The 19,285-nt window shown below is 37.0% G+C and overlaps 1 protein-coding gene across 2 annotated transcripts in view; it reads left to right on the top strand.

Moving 5' to 3' along the window:
- b4galnt3b (beta-1,4-N-acetyl-galactosaminyl transferase 3b) overlaps positions 1-19,285 on the top strand; it is a 99,860-nt gene that overhangs the window by 37,032 nt on the left and 43,543 nt on the right. For both annotated transcript variants that reach the window (XM_062061216.1, XM_062061217.1), the window contains exons 4-9: positions 88-183; positions 4,972-5,062; positions 5,122-5,222; positions 7,469-7,536; positions 12,848-12,926; positions 14,364-14,430. In XM_062061216.1, the coding sequence (XP_061917200.1) occupies positions 88-183; positions 4,972-5,062; positions 5,122-5,222; positions 7,469-7,536; positions 12,848-12,926; positions 14,364-14,430 (502 nt within the window). The remainder of the gene's footprint in view (positions 1-87; positions 184-4,971; positions 5,063-5,121; positions 5,223-7,468; positions 7,537-12,847; positions 12,927-14,363; positions 14,431-19,285) is intronic.

Genomic DNA, 19,285 nt, shown 5'->3' with positions numbered 1-19,285 from the left:
TGCTGAAGTAGGTCAGATGTTTGCTTGATCCACTGCTGCACAAACACTAAGTGATTGACTCTTGATTGTTTCCCTCCCTGTTGGCAGTTTAAAGGCCAGGCCAACTTGCACGTCTTTGAGGACTGGTGCGGCAGCTCCACGGCTGGACTTCGCCACAACCTGCACTACCCTCTGTACCCACACGTGAGTGACACCCCGGCCATGGTTTGAAGTCTCCACATTTCTACAGATTGCGCTAGTGTTATCCCCATACCCATATTTTGATGTAACCGGTGGTCTTTTCCTCTGCGACACCATGGGTTGCTGCTCAGATGCACTTTACTGATAATACACAGAATACAATTGTTGTCTTGTCAATAACTTTCTGCCATCGTCGAGCCCCTACACAAATATACGGTAATAATGAACAAGAAAGTGAACTTAAGTTCTTAACAAGACAATACATTTTCTGCCTCCCTCTCGTGTTATCGTAGACCAGGGGTGTCAAACTTGTTTTCATTGAGGGCCACATCGCCGTTATGGTTGCCCTCAGAGGGCCACTTTTAACAATGAGTAATATATGAATATACATGTATATATACACTACCGTTCAAAAGTTTGGGGTCACCCAAACAATTTTGTGGAATAGCCTTCATTTCTAAGAACAAGAATAGACTGTCGAGTTTCAGATGAAAGTTCTCTTTTTCTGGCCATTTTGAGCATTTAATTGACCCCACAAATGTGATGCTCCAGAAACTCAATCTGCTCAAAGGAAGGTCAGTTGTGTAGCTTCTGTAACGAGCTAAACTGTTTTCAGATGTGTGAACATGATTGCACAAGGGTTTTCTAATCATCAATTAGCCTTCTGAGCCAATGAGCAAACACATTGTACCATTAGAACACTGGAGTGATAGTTGCTGGAAATGGGCCTCTATACACCTATGTAGATATTGCACCAAAAACCAGACATTTGCAGCTAGAATAGTCATTTACCACATTAGCAATGTATAGAGTGTATTTCTTTAAAGTTAAGACTAGTTTAAAGTTATCTTCATTGAAAAGTACAGTGCTTTTCCTTCAAAAATAAGGACATTTCAATGTGACCCCAAACTTTTGAACGGTAGTGTATAATACATTAACAATATATTTTTTTTACGTAAGCTGCAAAAAAAATATTAAAATTTTACTTTAAAAACTGGCAGCTCAGTCACCAGAATTTTACAGTATAAGTGTTTTTTTTTTACAGCATATAAACAAATGTAATAAATGTAATGGAAAAACTAAACCACTGTTTTTAGCGGTAAAATTCAAGCAACAGAGCTGCCAGGTTTTATTTTTTTTACCTTAAAATCATGTTTTAATGTTTTTTTTGTGTGTTTTTTTTTATGTTTTAGTGTCTTACTGTATTTGGAAAAAAACAGTACCAAAGTTGATTTTATGGTCAAAAAAAACTGGTAATAAATGTAACTGTAAAATCTATTCTACAGTCTACAATTTGATTGATGATTTGTTTTGAAATAATAAGTAAAGCAGTTATTTAAGTAAAGTATTTAACTTTACTTTAACAAAAAACATTTTTGGAATACATGATAATATGATATTTAGATGTTGATAATATTGCATTTTAAAAGATATGCAATTGCATGCAGTACATGATTTCTAATGTCAAAAGGGAAAGAACAAATATATTTAGTATGAAAAGATTAAGCATTTTATTAACGCATATTATTTCCAGGCCATGTAAAATAACGTGGCGGTGTCACAGTAATTATTGCAGTAGGAGGGACAACGAGACAATGGTTCCACATTGAACAACATTCAGGTATTTACATGTAACTTACACATTTTGTGTAATTATAACAATAATAAAACTTTATAAAATACATTATTTACAAGACATAATTGACCTTGTTACATTGGTACCAAAATTATTTTGATATTTTTCGGTACTTTTCTAAATAAAGGGGACCACAAAAAATTGCATTATTGGCTTTATTTTACCAAAAATCTTAGGGTACATAAATAAAATAAAATAGTGAACATACTAGACAACTTGTCTTTTAGTAGTAAGTAAACAAACAAAGACTCCTAATGAGTCTGCTGACGTATGCAGTAACATATTGTGTCATTTATACACCTATTATTTTGTACATATTATGAAGGACGAACTGTAAAAAATGATTATTAATCTACTTGTTCATTTACTGTTAATATCTGCTTGTTTTCTCTTTTCACGTGTTCTATCTACACTTCTGTTCAAATTTAATGATTACTTATTCTTCTGTTGTGTGGATGATACCAATCCGATCAATCCGATACCAAGTAGTTACAGGATCATACATTGGTCATATTCAAAAGTCCTCATGTGTCCAGGGACGTATTTACTGAGTTTATGAACAAAATATGAATTTGACAAAAATGAAAGAAGATGTTATGATGCCAAAAAATATCGACGTAATCATAGTAGTATCGACTAGATACGCTATTGTACTTGGTATCATTACAGTGGATGTCAGGTGTAGATCCACCCACGGCGTTTTTTTACATTTTGACGCCGGTGAGCTACGGTGTGTAGTGAAGCATGTTTAGCTATTCCTCGTCCTCCAGTGATAATGCTACATGTAAGAAACTTACTTCATTTGTCGCCATGGAGGCCAGGATTAGTGATATAGAAGTAGCTAAAACACTGCAGATGGACGTTAGCTGCTAGCTAGCTAGCCATGTCGTAAAGCACCTCTTCCTGAGGGTGTTTCAGTGTTATAACTTCACCTTTATCTTTACTTTTTACACCAAAATGCTTCCATTCTCCCTTTTCTGTCTACACACTGTGTCTGCTTGTAAGTACTCCGTTTGTGTGATATATATGTGTATATATATATATATATATATATATATATATATATATATATATATATATATATATATATATATATATATATATATATATATATATATGTATATATATATACCGTATATAAATATATATACTAAATATATATATATATATACCGTATATAAATATATATATATATATATATATATATATATATATATAGGTGTGTATACATGTATGTATATATATTTTATATATATATACGAATAGGTGTGTATATATATGTATAGGTATGTATATACTGTATGTATATATATTTATATACGTATAGGTGTAAATATATATGTATGTATGTATGTATATATATATATATATATATGTATATGTATAGCTGTAAATATATATATATATGTATGTATGTATATATATATATATATATGTATATGTATAGCTGTAAATATATATATATATATATATATATATATATATATATATATATATATATATATATATACGTATAGGTGTGTATATATGTGTGTATATATGTATGTGTATATATATATATATATATATATATTAGGGCTGCAACAACTAATCGATTAAAATCAATTATAAAAATAGTTGGCGATTAATTTAGTCATCGATTCGTTGGATCTTTGCTATGCGCATGCGCAGAGGCATTTTTTATTAATTTTTGTAATTATTTTTATTTATATTTATTTTTTAATTCATTTATTTATTTATTTATTTTTTAAATAAACCTTTATTTATAAACTGCAACATGTACAAACAGCTGAGAAACAATAATCAAAATAAGTATGGTGCCAGTATGCTGTTTTTTTTCCAATAAAATACTGGAAAGGATAGAAATGTAGTTTGTCTCCTTTATCCGATTATTAATCGATTAATCGAAGCAATAATCGACAGATTAATCGATTATCAAATTAATCGTTAGTTGCAGCCCTAATATATATATATATATATATATATATATATATGTATATATATATATATATATATATATATATATATATATATATATATATATATATATATATATATATATATATATATATATACATATATATATATATATATATATATATATATATATATATATATATACATATATATATATATATATATATATATATATATATATATATATATATATATATATATATATATATATATATGTATAGGTGTGTATATATGTATATATATTAATATACACATATTCGTATAGGTGTGTATATATATATATGTGTATGTGTGTATAAATATATATATTTTTCCCATTTAAAGCAATGCAAATGTATATTGAAAATAAAGCATCAAACAATGTAATCAACAACAAAGGGGATTAATTATTTAATAATCACATACATATTATATGTACAGTATATATAAATATTTTTTTGGATGTAAGGCAATGCAATTGTATATTGCAAATAAAATATAACTTACTTATTTCTGAAATGATTTTCGTGCGGTTTACTGGAAAAATGTGCTGTTCCTACCCAACATTAAATAATACCCAACATTACATTTTTTGGTAAAATAAAAAAAAACTACCTTTGAAAGATTATTCCCGGTTTATGGCGTATTTTGCAACCGCATGCTGCACAATGTGCCCACATTCTTCTTGTCTTTGTTTCCTTGTCGTCTCCAACGGAGGAAGCACTTTGCCCCGAGCTCAGGCTCACAGCTCAATATTATCTATTTACTTATATTTTTGGAAGAAACCGTTGGAATGTCTCCTTCACTTGTTTGACGTTATCTTCCAATTTGCAACACTCTCTACCTCCACCAACTGGACTCAAACCAGAACTGCATGTACGTCAACTTGTTCAACTTCTCAACTACTGCTTCCTGCACCATGTCCCTTCCATTAGCAACTCAAATAGGAGCGCCTAATCTGCAACTGTCTGATATTATTGTCTGCAAAGGTCACAACTCCACAATCCTCCGATTGTTCAGCGTTGCATTTGAGAAATGGGCAGCTTGCCTTCTGGCACACACAAGTGAACAGTGGCTGCATTCTACATCCCCATGCTAGATCCTGCTCTACCTCCACTTAGGATGTACTACCGTGTATACCCGTGTTACCTCCACTTCAGATGTACTACCGTGTTACCTCTCCTTTGTCTCTGTTCCAGTCCAGGACTACAGTGCGCAAGCTGGCTGTGTCCCCTCAGTGGACCAACTACGGGCTCCGCATCTTTGGTTATATACATCCTTACACTGATGGTATGGCCTTGTCACTTTCTGCTGATTACCAATCATGCAGCGTCCTTACGTCTTCTTAGGTGAGTTTGTGTTCGCCTTGAGCTCTGACGACACCTCGGAATTCTGGCTCAGCACGGACGACTCTCCCTCGCGCGTGGCGCTTCTCGCATGGGTAGGAAAGGTACGTATGTCTACTGTCTGTGTGAAAAAGATGTACACACCCCAACACCAGTGAAGTTGGCACGTTGTGTAAATGGTAAATAAAAACAGAATACAATGATTTGCAAATCCTTTTCAACTTATATTCAATTGAATAGACTGCAAAGACAAGATATTTCATGTTCACACTGAGAAACTTGTTATTTTTTGCAAATATTAGCTCATTTGGAATTTGATGCCTGCAACATGTTTCAAAAAAGCTGGCACAGGTGGCAAAAAAGACTGAGAAAGTTGAGGAATGCTCATCAAACACTTATTTGGAACATCCCACAGGTGAACAGGATAATTGGGAACAGGTGGGTGCCATGATTGGGTATAAAAGTAGATTCCATGAAATGCTCAGTCGTTCACAAACAAGGACGGGGCGAGGGTCACCACTTCGTCAACAAATGCCTGAGCAAATTGTTTAAGAACAACATTTCTCAACCAGCTATTGCAAGGAATTTAGGGATTTCACCATCTACGCTCCGTAATATCATCAAAAGGTTCAGAGAATCTGGAGAAATCACTGCACGTAAGCCATGATATTACGCACCTTCGATCCCTCAGGCAGTACTGCATCAAAAAGCGACATCAGTGTGTAAAGGAAATCACCACATGGGCTCAGGAACACTTCAGAAACCCACTGTCAGTAACTACAGTTTGTCGCTACATCTGTAAGTGCAAGTTAAAACTCTCCTATGCAAAGCCAAAGCCGTTTATCAACAACACCCAGAAACGCCGTCGGCTTCGCTGGGCCCGAGCTCATCTAAGATGGACTGATGCAAAGTGGAAAAGTGTTCTGTGGTCTAACGAGTCCACATTTCAAATTGTTTTTGGAAACCGTGGACGTCGTGTCCTCTGGGAAAAAGAGGAAAAGAACCATCCGGATTGTTCTAGGCGCAAAGTGTAAAAGGCAGCATGTGTGATGGTATGGGGGTGTATTAGTGCCCAAGACATGGGTAACTTACACATCTGTGAAGGCACCATTAATGCTGAAAGGTACATACAGCTTTTGGAGCAACATATGTTGCCATCCAAGCAACGTTACCATGGACGCCCCTGCTTATTTCAGCAAGACAATGCCAAGCCACGTGTTACATCAACGTGGCTTCATTGTAAAAGAGTGCGAGTTGTATGATCAGAGACCAGGTCGATGCATACACTAGTGACCAGAATATTCACCCCGACATAACTTAAGATAAAACTATTACTGTGACCTTGGATCCATCGGGCGGTACTGCATCAAAAAGAGACATCAGTGTGTAAAGGATATCACCACATGTGCTCAGGAACACTTCAGAAACCCACTGTCAGTAACTACAGTTGGTCGCTACATCTGTAAGTGCAAGTTAAAACTCTCCTATGCAAAGCCAAAGCCGTTTATCAACAACACCCAGAAACGCCGCCAGCTTCGCTGGGCCCGAGCTCATCTAAGATGGACTGATGCAAAGTGGAAAAGTGTTCTGTGATCAACGAGTCCACATTTCAAATTGTTTTTGGAAACTGTGGACGTCGTGTCCTCTGGGAAAAAGAGGAAAAGAACCACCCGGATTGTTCTAGGCGCAAAGTGTAAAAGCCAGCATGTGTGATGGTATGGGGGTGTATTAGTGCCCAAGACATGGGTAACTTACACATCTGTGAAGGCGCCATTAATGCTGAAAGGTACATACAGCTTTTGGAGCAACAAATGTTGCCATCCAAGCAACGCCCCTGCTTATTTCAGCAAGACAATGCCAAGCCACGTGTTACATCAACGGGGCTTCATAGTAAAAGAGTGCGGGTACTAGACTGGCCTGCCTGTAGTCCAGACATTGAAAATGTGTGAAGGCTAAAATATGAGAAGGGAGACTGTTGAACAACTTAAGCTGTACATCAAGCAAGAATGGGAAAGAATTCCACTTCAAAAATGTGTCTCCTCAGTTCCCAAACCTTTACTGAGTGTTGTTAAAAGGAAAGGCCATGTAACACAGTGGTAAAAATGCCCCCGTGACAACTTTTTTGCAATGTGTTGTTACCATTAAATTCTAAGTTAATGATTATTTGCAAAAAAAAATTAAATTTGTCAGTGTGAACATGAAATATCTTGTCTTTGCACTCTATTCAATTGAATATAAGTTGAAAAGGATTTGTTGTATTCTCTTTTTATTTACCATTTACACAACGTGACAACTTCACTGCTTTTGGGTTTTCTATATACATGTTTTCATTGTTTCCTCTCCTTTCTAGACTGGATCTGAGTGGACAGCCCCGGGCGAGTTTGAAAAGTATGCCAGTCAGATCTCCAAACCGACCCGGTTCGTACATTTTAGGGTCGTGTGCCGCTCTTAACATAAACATTCCCCTCGTGTCATTTGTGGTGTGTTTCACACAGCAGAGTTTTGTGCTTCTTTTTTTTGTTTTTTTAAATTCATATTATGTTTATAAAGTCAGTAAATATGTCCCTGGACACATGAGGACTTTGAACCAATGTTACCAATGTATCATCCTGTAACTACTTGGTATCACATCCATACCTAAATGTGTGGTATCATCCAAAACTAATGTCAAGTATCAAAAAAGAGAAGAATAAGTGATTATTACATTTTAACAGAAGTATAGATTGAACATGTTAAAATAGAAAATAAGCAGATATTAACAGTAAATGAACAATCCATTTTTTACAGTTTGTCCCTCATAATGTGTACAAAATAATAGGTGTATATATGACACAATATGTTACTGCATACTAATTAGGAGTCTTTGTTTGTTTACTTACTACTAAAAGACAAGTTGTCTAGTATGTTCACTATTTTATTTAAGCACTAAATTACAATAATAAACATGCACTATATTGCCAAAAGTATTTGGCCACCTGCCTTGACTCACATATGAACTTGAAGTGCCATCCCATTCCTAACCCATAGGGTTCAATATGACCTTTTGCAGCTATTACAGCTTCAACTCTTCTGGGAAGGGCTGTCCACAAGGTTGCAGAGTGTGTTTATAGCAATTTTCCACCATTCTTCCAAAAGCGCATTGGTGAGGTCACACACTGATGTTGGTGGAGAAGGCCTGGCTCTCAGTCTCCGTTCTAATTCATCCCAAAGGTGTTCTATCGGGTTCAGATCAGGACTCTGTGCAGGCCAGTCAAGTTCATCCACACCAGACTCTGTCATCCGTGTCTTTATGGACCTTGCTTTGTGCAGTCATGTTGGGAGAGGAAGGGGCCCACTCTAAACTGTTCCCACAAGGTTGGGAGCATGGAATTGTCCAAAATGTTTTGGTATCCTGGAGCATTCAAAGTTCCTTTCACTGGAACTAAGGGGCCAAGCTCAACTCCTGGAAAAACAACCCCACACCATAATTCCTCCTCCACCAAATTTCACACTCGGCACAATGCAGTCCGAAATGTAGCGTTCTCCTGGCAACCTCCAAACCCAGACTGCTCCATCAGATTGCCAGATGGAAAAGTGTGATTCATCAGTCCAGAGAAGGCGTCTCCACTGCTCTAGAGTCCAGTGGTGATGTCCTTTACACCACTGCATCCCACGCTTTGCATTGGACTTTGTGATGTATGGCTTAGATGCAGCTGCTCGGCCATGGAAACCCATTCCACGAAGCTCTCTGCGTACTGTACGTGGGCTAATTGGAAGGTCACATGAAGTTTGGAGCTCTGTAGCAACTGACTGTGCAGAAAGTCTTTGCACTATGCTGACCTCTGTCAGTTTACCTGGCCTACCACTTGGTGGCTGAGTTGCTGTTGTTCCCAAACTCTTCACTTTTCTTAGAATAAAGCCGACAGTTGACTATGGAATATTTAGGAGCGAGGAAATTTCAAGACTGGATTTGTTGCACAGGTGGCATCCTATGAAATTTGTTTGTGGTCCCCATAATTTAGAAAAGTATCGAAATACATTTTGGTACCAGTACCGGTACCAAAATGTTGGTATCGGGACAACACTACTAGGATATGCCTCTTCCTTACACTGAACAAAAAAAGTAATATGTCCACTTATGTTTAGAAACTCTACACTCTGAGTTGCTGCCATTTTTTCCCTCTTGCACTAATTGACTGAATACTTATTATTATTATTTTTTTACTGGGGACTACCCGCAGGCCGTAGTTTGGGTACCCAGAGGTGTCAAAGTGGTTTTCACTGAGGGCCACATGGCAGTTATGTTTGGCCCCAAAGGGCCGTTTTCAAACAGTGAATACTATTATTACATCATTTTTTATGTATTATATTAGTAGATTTTTTTTTAACTAAAATGTAAAAAAAATATGGCAAGTTGCAATAATTTCACTTCAAAATGTAGTGTATATTACTGGAAATGGAAAAACATACACTACCGTTCAAAAGTTTGGGGTCACATTGAAATGTCCTTATTTTTGAAGGAAAAGCACTGCACTTTTCAATGAAGATAACTTTAAACTAATCTTAACTTTAAAGAAATACACTCTATACATTGGTAATGTGGTAAATGACTATTATAGCTGCAAATGTCTGGTTTTTGGTGCAATATCTACATAGGTGTATAGAGGCCCATTTCCAGCAACTATCACTCCAGTGTTCTAATGGTACAATGTGTTTGCTCATTGGCTCAGAAGGCTAATTGATGATTAGAAAACCCTTGTGCAATCATGTTCACACATCTGAAAACAGTTTAGCTCGTTACAGCAGCTACAAAACTGACCTTCCTTTGAGCAGATTGAGTTTCTGGAGCATCACATTTGTGGGGTCAATTAAACGCTCAAAATGGCCAGAAAAAGAGAACTTTCATCTGAAACTCGACAGTCTATTCTTGTTCTTAGAAATGAAGGCTATTCTACAAAATTGTTTGGGTGACCCCAAACTTTTGAACGGTAGTGTATGTTTTTATGGTTAAAAAAAAAAAAAATACAGTAACATTTTGGCACCTGCGCTGCCAGTTTGTTTGTTTTTACCGCAAATCAACAAGTGTAGATTTTTGGGTGTATTACTGTAAATGCCAAAACGGCACCACAGTTTATTACAGTAAAAAAAGTACTGTTTTTTTCCATTTAGAGAAAAATGCTGTAAAAAGCACAGTAAATGTCACAATTTGACCATGAAATCTATTGCTACTTTTACATTGCACAATTTGATGGATAACCGGCTTTCAAATCATTATTATTAGTATTTATTTCTATTTAAAAAATGGTTTGAATGTTTGATCATATACTTTTTCATAATTAGACAATATTTAAGTTAACATCATTTGCGATTACATGGAGTACATTTTTTTTTTCCTCCCAGCTTTTAGTAAGAAAAGTTACAGTACTTTATTGATGCGTATTATTTCTAGGCTTTCCAGGGCCAAATAAAATGAAATGGCGGGCCACATCTGGCCCCCCGGGGAAATACAGAGGACATGACCTTCAGACCATGGTAGTTAGGACATGGTGTATGCAGTCAGTCATACCATCTGAAATACAGAGGACATGACCTTCAGACCATGGTAGTTAGGACATGGTGTATGCAGTCAGTCATACCATCTGAAATGCAGAGGACATGACCTTCAGACCATGGTAGTTAGGACATGGTGTATGCAGTCAGTCATACCATCTGAAATACAGAGGACATGACCTTCAGACCATGGTAGTTAGAACATAGTGTATGCAGTCAGTCATACCATCTGAAATACAGAGGACATGACCTCCAGACCATGGTAGTTAGGACATGGTGTATGTAGTCAGTCATACCATCTGAAATACAGAGGACATGACCTTCAGACCATGGTAGTTAGGACATGGTGTATGCAGTCAGTCATACCATCTGAAATACAGAGGACATGACCTTCAGACCATGGTAGTTAGGACATGGTGTATGCAGTCAGTCATACCATCTGAAATACAGAGGACATGACCTCCAGACCATGGTAGTTAGGACATGGTGTATGCAGTCAGTCATACCATCTGAAATACAGACCTCACTGGTAGTTATGGTCATGCATACTATGTACTACTACTTTATTTGACACTTTTAGCTTAAGTAGTTATAAAGTAGTCAAACTTCCTTGGACTCTAACCCTCTAGCTGACTTGTGATAGAATAAAATGAGTCAACTTTATCTTTGCTGACGAAAGGTTTAGTCACACATGTGGTTTACTGAAAGCTGCTGGGAAATGTGGTTGTAGCTACAAAGATAACACAAGTTGATGGATGGAGAGCAATTTTGAATAACATGTAAGCATGTTTTTGTTACGGGATTTTGGCAGTGAATTGTAAACACCGCAGCATTGTCAGCATTTTCATGTGTTTAGAGGACAAGATGAAATCTTTGATGAAATGAGTTTCGAAGTCTTTTTCCTGTTTAGTAAAGAAAGAAAGATAAATACAGCAGCAAACATATACATGTGTGTACTTGTCAAGATACAGTACAGGACACATCAAAACTATGAATGAACACATGTGGAGTTAGGAACTTAACAGAAAAGGTGAAATAACTGAAAACATGTTTTATATTCTAATTTCTTCAAAATAGCCACCCTTTGCTCTGATTTACCTCAATGCTTTTGACCTCCCTCCCTCCTCAACGACACCTGGAGACACATTTTTGCTTGCATGCAGAACGGCCCCAGGCCTATGAACACTACTTCAACACACCCAAGAAAATGGGCATATACACGCACACACCCCTACCCCTCCCCCTCCCCACACCTTCACCACCGCTTGATTCCCCTCAGGGTGATGGACGGCTGGCAGCGCTTCATAGCAGCAGTCGACCTCCAGGGTCCCAACTCCCCCCCTCTGTTGCGAGTTGTCGTGACTAAATGCAACGTGTTTATGTGTGCATGGCATGGAGGTTTTTTCCCACTCCAGACTAGGCCCCCTTAGGAACCCAGTCTAGATTGTATTTTTTTACTCATCTTCTTCCCCAGCCTTTTACCTTTTTCCCCATCTTTTACGGGGCGTCTTTGGCGACCCATCAGCGTTCCTGTTCTGTAACCCTGTACACTGTTTGTTTGTCTCATCTTGAACGGGTTTGTGCTGAAAACATAGTTTCGTTGTACTTGTGCAATGACAATAAAGTCCAATCCTATCCTATCATATCCTATCCTGATTACTGTTTTGCACACTCTTGGCATTCTCTCCATGAGCTTCAAGAGGTAGGGAGAATGGACGCATTTTGGCCTAAAAACTAAAGATAAAGTTCAAGTTAAAGTCCCAGCGATTGTCACACACACACACTGGGTGTGGTGAAATGTGTCCTCTGCATTTGACCCATCCTCATGTTCACCCTCTTGGAGGTGAGGGGAGCTGTGAGCAGCAGCGGTGGCCGCGCTCGGCAATCACTTGGTGATTTAACCCCCAATTCCAACCCTTGATGCTGAGTGCCAAGCAGGGATCATTCAGTGTTCATTCATAGTTTTGATGTGACAATCTACAATGTAAATAGTCATGAAAATAAAGAAAACTCATTGAATGAGGAGAAGGTGTGTCCAAATTTTGGCCTGTACTGTATATAGTGACATAGTCCAATTAATGAAAATTAATTAGACAAAATTGATCTACTCTCAAGTTTTTTTGTTTGTTTTTTTTTCTTTGTTTTTTTTTTTCTTTCGGGTTTCTTTTATTGTAACTGATATACTTTTATTGCTCAACAGGCTCTCTGCTCAGAGGAGGTACTTCTTTGAAGTCATCCACAAGCAGAATGACAAAGGCAGCGACCATGTGGAGGTGGCGGTAAGTACACTGCAAAAAGTCAGTGTTCAAAAACTAGAAAAAAACCAAACAAAAGTTAGGGGTATTTTACTTGAACTAAGCAAAATTATCTGCCAATAGAACAAGAACATTTGGCTTGTCAAGACTTTCCAAAACAAGTCAAATTAGCTAACCTCAATGAACCCAAAAATAGCTTAAAATAAGTATATTCTCACTAATAACAAGTGCACTTTCCTTGGTAGAAAAAACAAATATAAAACCTTTTTTTGCTCAATATGTTCAGAAATATTCTAAATTAAGTAAATGCTAGTGCCATTATCTTGACATAATGAGGCACTGCAAAAAGTCAGTGTTCAAAAACAAGAAAAAAAAAATACAAAAATGAGGGGTATTTTACTTGAACTAAGCAAAATTATCTGCCGATAGAACAAGAAAATTTGGCTTGTCAAGACTTTCCAAAACAAGTCAAATTAGCTAACCTCAATGAACCCCAAAATACCTTAAAATAAGTATATTCTCACTAATAACAAGTGCACTTTTCTTGGTGGAAAAAAAAGAGACCTTTTTGCTCAATATGTTGAAAAATATTCTTAAATGAAGTAAATGCTAGTGCCATTATCTTGACATAATGATATGTGCTCGGCATTACATTTCTTGAAACCAGCAAACTTTTACTAAAAACTCATTTATTGTTCTTAATGGAAAGGCAACAAGGCAAGCGCTTGTTACTCTCGGGGTCTCCTAGCCGCTCAGGCTAATCATATTGTCTAAAAATGCATTTTTCCATCCATAACTTTTTAAGTCTTACTGGACAATTAAGTAGGAACAAATAATATGACAAAATGTTAGCAAATTCAGCTTGAACAAAAATAGCTTTCAAATTTTTTTTTAATGTATTATTAAAGACATTTGTAGTGTAATAATGCTCATTGTCATTTCTGTGTTATTATTTATTTCGCTAACTGCTTCTTTGCTATCACTTTTACCATCATATTTGTACATATCCTATTTGCTGATGTTGCTCTATTGTTGTTGTTGTTATTGTTGTGTTTGCTGTTGTTGTTGTTGTCTTATCCCCTTCTTGTCCCCACAATTTCCCCCTCTGTCTTCCTTTTTTTCTCTTTCTATCACCTCCTGCTCCGGCCCGGCTGCACCAAATTATAATATAAATACATTTAATAAAGTCAAAATACAAATAAGGCAACAAGAGACGTATCCTACACTTCTCTTGTGTAAACAAGTAAATCTGAACAGCCGATATGTATCATCTACATCTACTGTCTGATTTGCCTGAGAAGCTGGACAGGACAAAAAAATAGAAATAAAAAAAAATAAAATAAAAAAAAATAAATACATTTAAGACATTTTCATCACTTTCTAAAAAAATATAAAAAATTCTGAAAAATTTAATGTTTGGTCACCCTAACAAATAATTATTTTCTGTTCATTTTGTCACAGTGGAAGCTGCTGGATGAAAAGTTCCGGTTTCTGGTGATTGACTCCAAGTATATTTCCCTCTATGTCAGTAAGTATCCTGCACACATCACACACACTAATCATCCATCAGTCAAGTTGTATTTATATATTCCCTGATCACAAACTCACATCCGGGCAAGGAAAAACTAAAAAAAAAAACAGACGGGGAAAAGAAGAAACCTTGAGATGGTATCGCAAACGTTGGGACCATGAAGACAAGTCTTGGCTGAGCTATGTTACTAGTTAGCACTTCCTGGTTCATAAAGGATGACACATACTGTAGAGTGTGAGTTTATTTGGAACATGCATGCATACAACATGATACATCACACATGCATGCATACAACATGATACATCACACATGCATGCATACAACATGATACATCACACATGCATGCATACAACATGATACATCCCACATGCATGCATACAACATGATACATCCCACATGCATGCATACAACATGATACATCCCACATGCATGCATACAACATGATACATCACACATGCATGCATTAAACATGATACATAACACATGCATGCATACAACATGATACATCACACATGCATGCATACAACATGATACATCACACATGCATGCATACAACATGATACATCACACATGCATGCATTAAACATGATACATCACACATGCATGCATACAACATGATACATCCCACATGCATGCATACAACATGATACATCCCACATGCATGCATACAACATGATACATCACACATGCATGCATTAAACATGATACATCACACATGCATGCATACAACATGATACATCACACATGCATGCATACAACATGATACATCACACATGCATGCATACAACATGATACATCACACATGCATGCATTAAACATGATACATCACACATGCATGCATACATGATGCATCACACATGCATGCATACAACATGATACATCACACATGCATGCATTAAACATGATACATCACACATGCATGCATACAACATGATACATCACACATGCATGCATACAACATGATACATCACACATGCATGCATACAACATGATACATCACACATGCATGCATTAAACATGATACATCACACATGCATGCATACAACATGATACATCCCACATGCATGCATACAACATGATACATCCCACATGCATGCATACAACATGATACATCACACATGCATGCATTAAACATGATACATCACACATGCATGCATACAACATGATACATCACACATGCATGCATACAACATGATACATCACACATGCATGCATTAAACATGATACATCACACATGCATGCATACAACATGATACATCCCACATGCATGCATACAACATGATACATCCCACATGCATGCATACAACATGATACATCACACATGCATGCATTAAACATGATACATCACACATGCATGCATACAACATGATACATCACACATGCATGCATACAACATGATACATCACACATGCATGCATACAACATGATACATCACACATGCATGCATTTGATACATCACACATGCATGCATTAAACATGATACATCACACATGCATGCATACAACATGATACATCACACATGCATGCATACAACATGATACATCCCACATGCATGCATACAACATGATACATCACACATGCATGCATACAACATGATACATCACACATGCATGCATTAAACATGATACATCACACATGCATGCATACAACATGATACATCACACATGCATGCATACAACATGATACATCACACATGCATGCATACAACATGATACATCACACATGCGTGCATTAAACATGATACATCACACATGCATGCATACAACATGATAATCACACATGCATGCATACAACATGATACATCACACATGCATGCATTAAACATGATACATCACACATGCATGCATACAACATGATACATCACACATGCATGCATACAACATGATGCATCACACATGCATGCATACAACATGATACATCACACATGCATGCATACAACATGATACATCCCACATGCATGCATACAACATGATACATCACACATGCATGCATACAACATGATACATCCCACATGCATGCATACAACATGATGCATCACACATGCATGTATACAACATGATACATCACAATTTCCAGTTCCTCTTTTCAACATGTTGGAAAAGGAGTAGGAAGAAGCAGAGCTTATTTAATCCTACCCCTTTTCTTTTACATAGCAGTTGCTAAAACTTTAGTTCACTTCCTGTTCTCAATTTATTCACAATATACTCCATAAGTAGTAACAATAAAATAAATAAATAATAATTGGTGAAGTAAGTTATATTTCATATGGTGAGAAGAGTAAGATTATCTTGAAAATGAATGGATGGATGAGATAAATTCAGAATGTTTATCATGGTTCTTCTTCTTTGTACTTTGTAAACACTTTAAGTTTGAAGAGTTTCTTGAAGTGGATCATATTAGTACATTGTTTATTAATCCATTCCATCATTTAATTCCACATACTGATATACTGAAGGTCTTAAGTGTTGTACGTGCGTACAAATGTTTTAAATTATATTTTCCTCTAAGATTATATTTCTCCTCTTTTTTTGAGAGGAATTGTTGTATATTCTTGGCTAGCAGGTTATAGTTTGCTTTGTGTATCATTTTAGCTGTTTGCAAATTCACTATGTTGTAAAATTTCAGTATTATTGATTCAATAAATAAAGGGTTTGTATGTTCTCTATATCCAACATTATGTATTATTATAACTGATCTTTTTTGTAACACCGTTAATGAATGAAGTGTACTTTTGTAGTTATTTCCCATATTTCTACACAATAAGTCAGATATGTAACACTAGCGAGCAGTAGATCAATCAATCAATCAATCAATTCCTTTATTGTCATTGTCATAATAACACTTAAGTCATACATGTCAACGAGATTTTGTTTGAGCTTTGTCCAGCGGCATAGAAACTGCATTGAAGTGCAAGTTGACCATAGTTCACAGTTTAGCATTGTCAGGAAGATGGCGAATAGAGGGGGCGTGGGGGTGGGAACATTCAGATGTCTGATGGGTTTTACGTTGATGTTGCAGCAATGCAGTGTCCAGAGCACAATTATTGAGGTGGTGAAGAGTGAGGTAATGACATGGTCCGGGATAGCAAAGGGGCAGGCTGTTCATTTAGCAGTCTCACAGCCTGGGGATACAGACTGTAAGACATTCTGGTGGTCCTGGCGCAAATCGATCTATACCTTCTTCCAGAGGGTAGCAGGTTGAAGAGGCCATGTGCTGGGTGGTATCTGTCCTTCAGGATGTTGTGTACTCGCTTTAGGCAGCGAGTTGTGTACATGGGACTCATCTCTGGGAGTATCGTCCTTGTAATTTTCCCCGCCTAGAGAATATGAAGTGATTTTTGGTCTAGAACATGTTTTGCTTTATTCATTATTGACGTGTTTCTTGCTACTTTATGTTGTATATTTTTTCCATGAGATTTCCAGTTTAATTTATCATCAATCATTATACCTAGAAATTTGGTTTTATTTACTTACTGTAGAGCAGACGTCCTCAAACTTTTGGACTCGGGGGCCGCATTGGGTTAAAAAAATTTCACCGGGGGTGTGTATGTATATATATATATATATATATATTCCTCACGCACTAATTGTGCGATGATGTCAAGTTATCGATGGGAAAATGCATTTTTAGACAATATGATTTGCCTGAGCGGACCCCGAGAGTAACTGGGGGGGGGATGTTCGGTTTGGTTGATATCAACACTTCGGTCATCAACAATTGCATCATCAGAGAAATGGACATTGAAACAGTGTAGGACTGACTTGGTAGGATATGTACAGCAAGTAGTGGACATAGTGAGAGAGATCAGAAAGTATAATAACAAGTATATACATTTGATTATTTACAATCCGGGGAGGTGGGGTGTGGTGGGGGGAGGGTGTTAGTCTAGGGTTGAAGTTGCCTGGAGGTGTTCTTTTAGTGCGGTTTTGAAGGAGGATAGAGATGCCCTTTCTTTTACACCTGTTGGGAGTGCATTCCACATTGATGTGGCATAGAAAGAGAATGAGTTAAGACCTTTGTTAGATCGGAATCTGGGTTTAACGTTAGCTCCCCCTGGTGTTGTGGTTATGGCGGTCATTTACGTTAAGGAAGTAGTTTGACATGTACTTCGGTATCAGGGAGGTGTAGCGGATTTTATAGACTAGGCTCAGTGCAAGTTGTTTTACTCTGTCTTCCACCCTGAGCCAGCCCACTTTGGAGAAGTGGGTAGGAGTGAGGTGTGATCTGGGGTGGAGGTCTAGAAGTAATCTGACTAGCTTGTTCTGGGATGTTTGGAGTTTAGATTTGAGGGTTTTGGAGGTGCTAGGGTACCAGGAGGTGCATGCGTAATCGAAAAAGGGTTGAATGAGAGTTCCCGCTAGAATCCTCATGGTACTTTTGTTGACCAGAGAGGAGATTCTGTAGAGAAATCTCGTTCGTTGGTTAACCTTTTTGATTACTTTGGTTGCCATTTTATCACAGGAAAGATTAGCCTCTAGAATGGAACCTAGGTAGGTGACCTCATCTTTCCTGGTGATAACAATGTCACCTACTTTTATGGTGAAGTCGTTGACTTTCTTAAGGTTGATGTGGGACCCAAACAGGATGGATTCTGTTTTACCCAAGTGTATGGATAGCTTGTTGTCAGCGAGCCAGGTGCAAGTTCTACAGAATTTTCCAGAGCTCACGTGGCTTATTTGTGTTTTCCTCTATTTTGTCGTTAATGTAATTTTTTTTTAAGGATTTAGTCAGGTTGGTTGACTTATTTCTTAATTAATTGCATTGCTTTTTGAGAGTTAAAAGGAGTGATTTGAGGTTGATATTATTGGGTTGTTTATCTACTTCTGTTTTACACTTTTGGTATTCGGAGTAT

The sequence above is a fragment of the Entelurus aequoreus genome, linkage group LG10 (genome assembly GCF_033978785.1).
Source record: "Entelurus aequoreus isolate RoL-2023_Sb linkage group LG10, RoL_Eaeq_v1.1, whole genome shotgun sequence".
NCBI lineage: Eukaryota > Metazoa > Chordata > Actinopteri > Syngnathiformes > Syngnathidae > Entelurus > Entelurus aequoreus.
The sequence above is the reverse complement of the archived record's forward strand: the minus strand, read 5'-3'. Positions and strand labels throughout refer to the sequence as shown.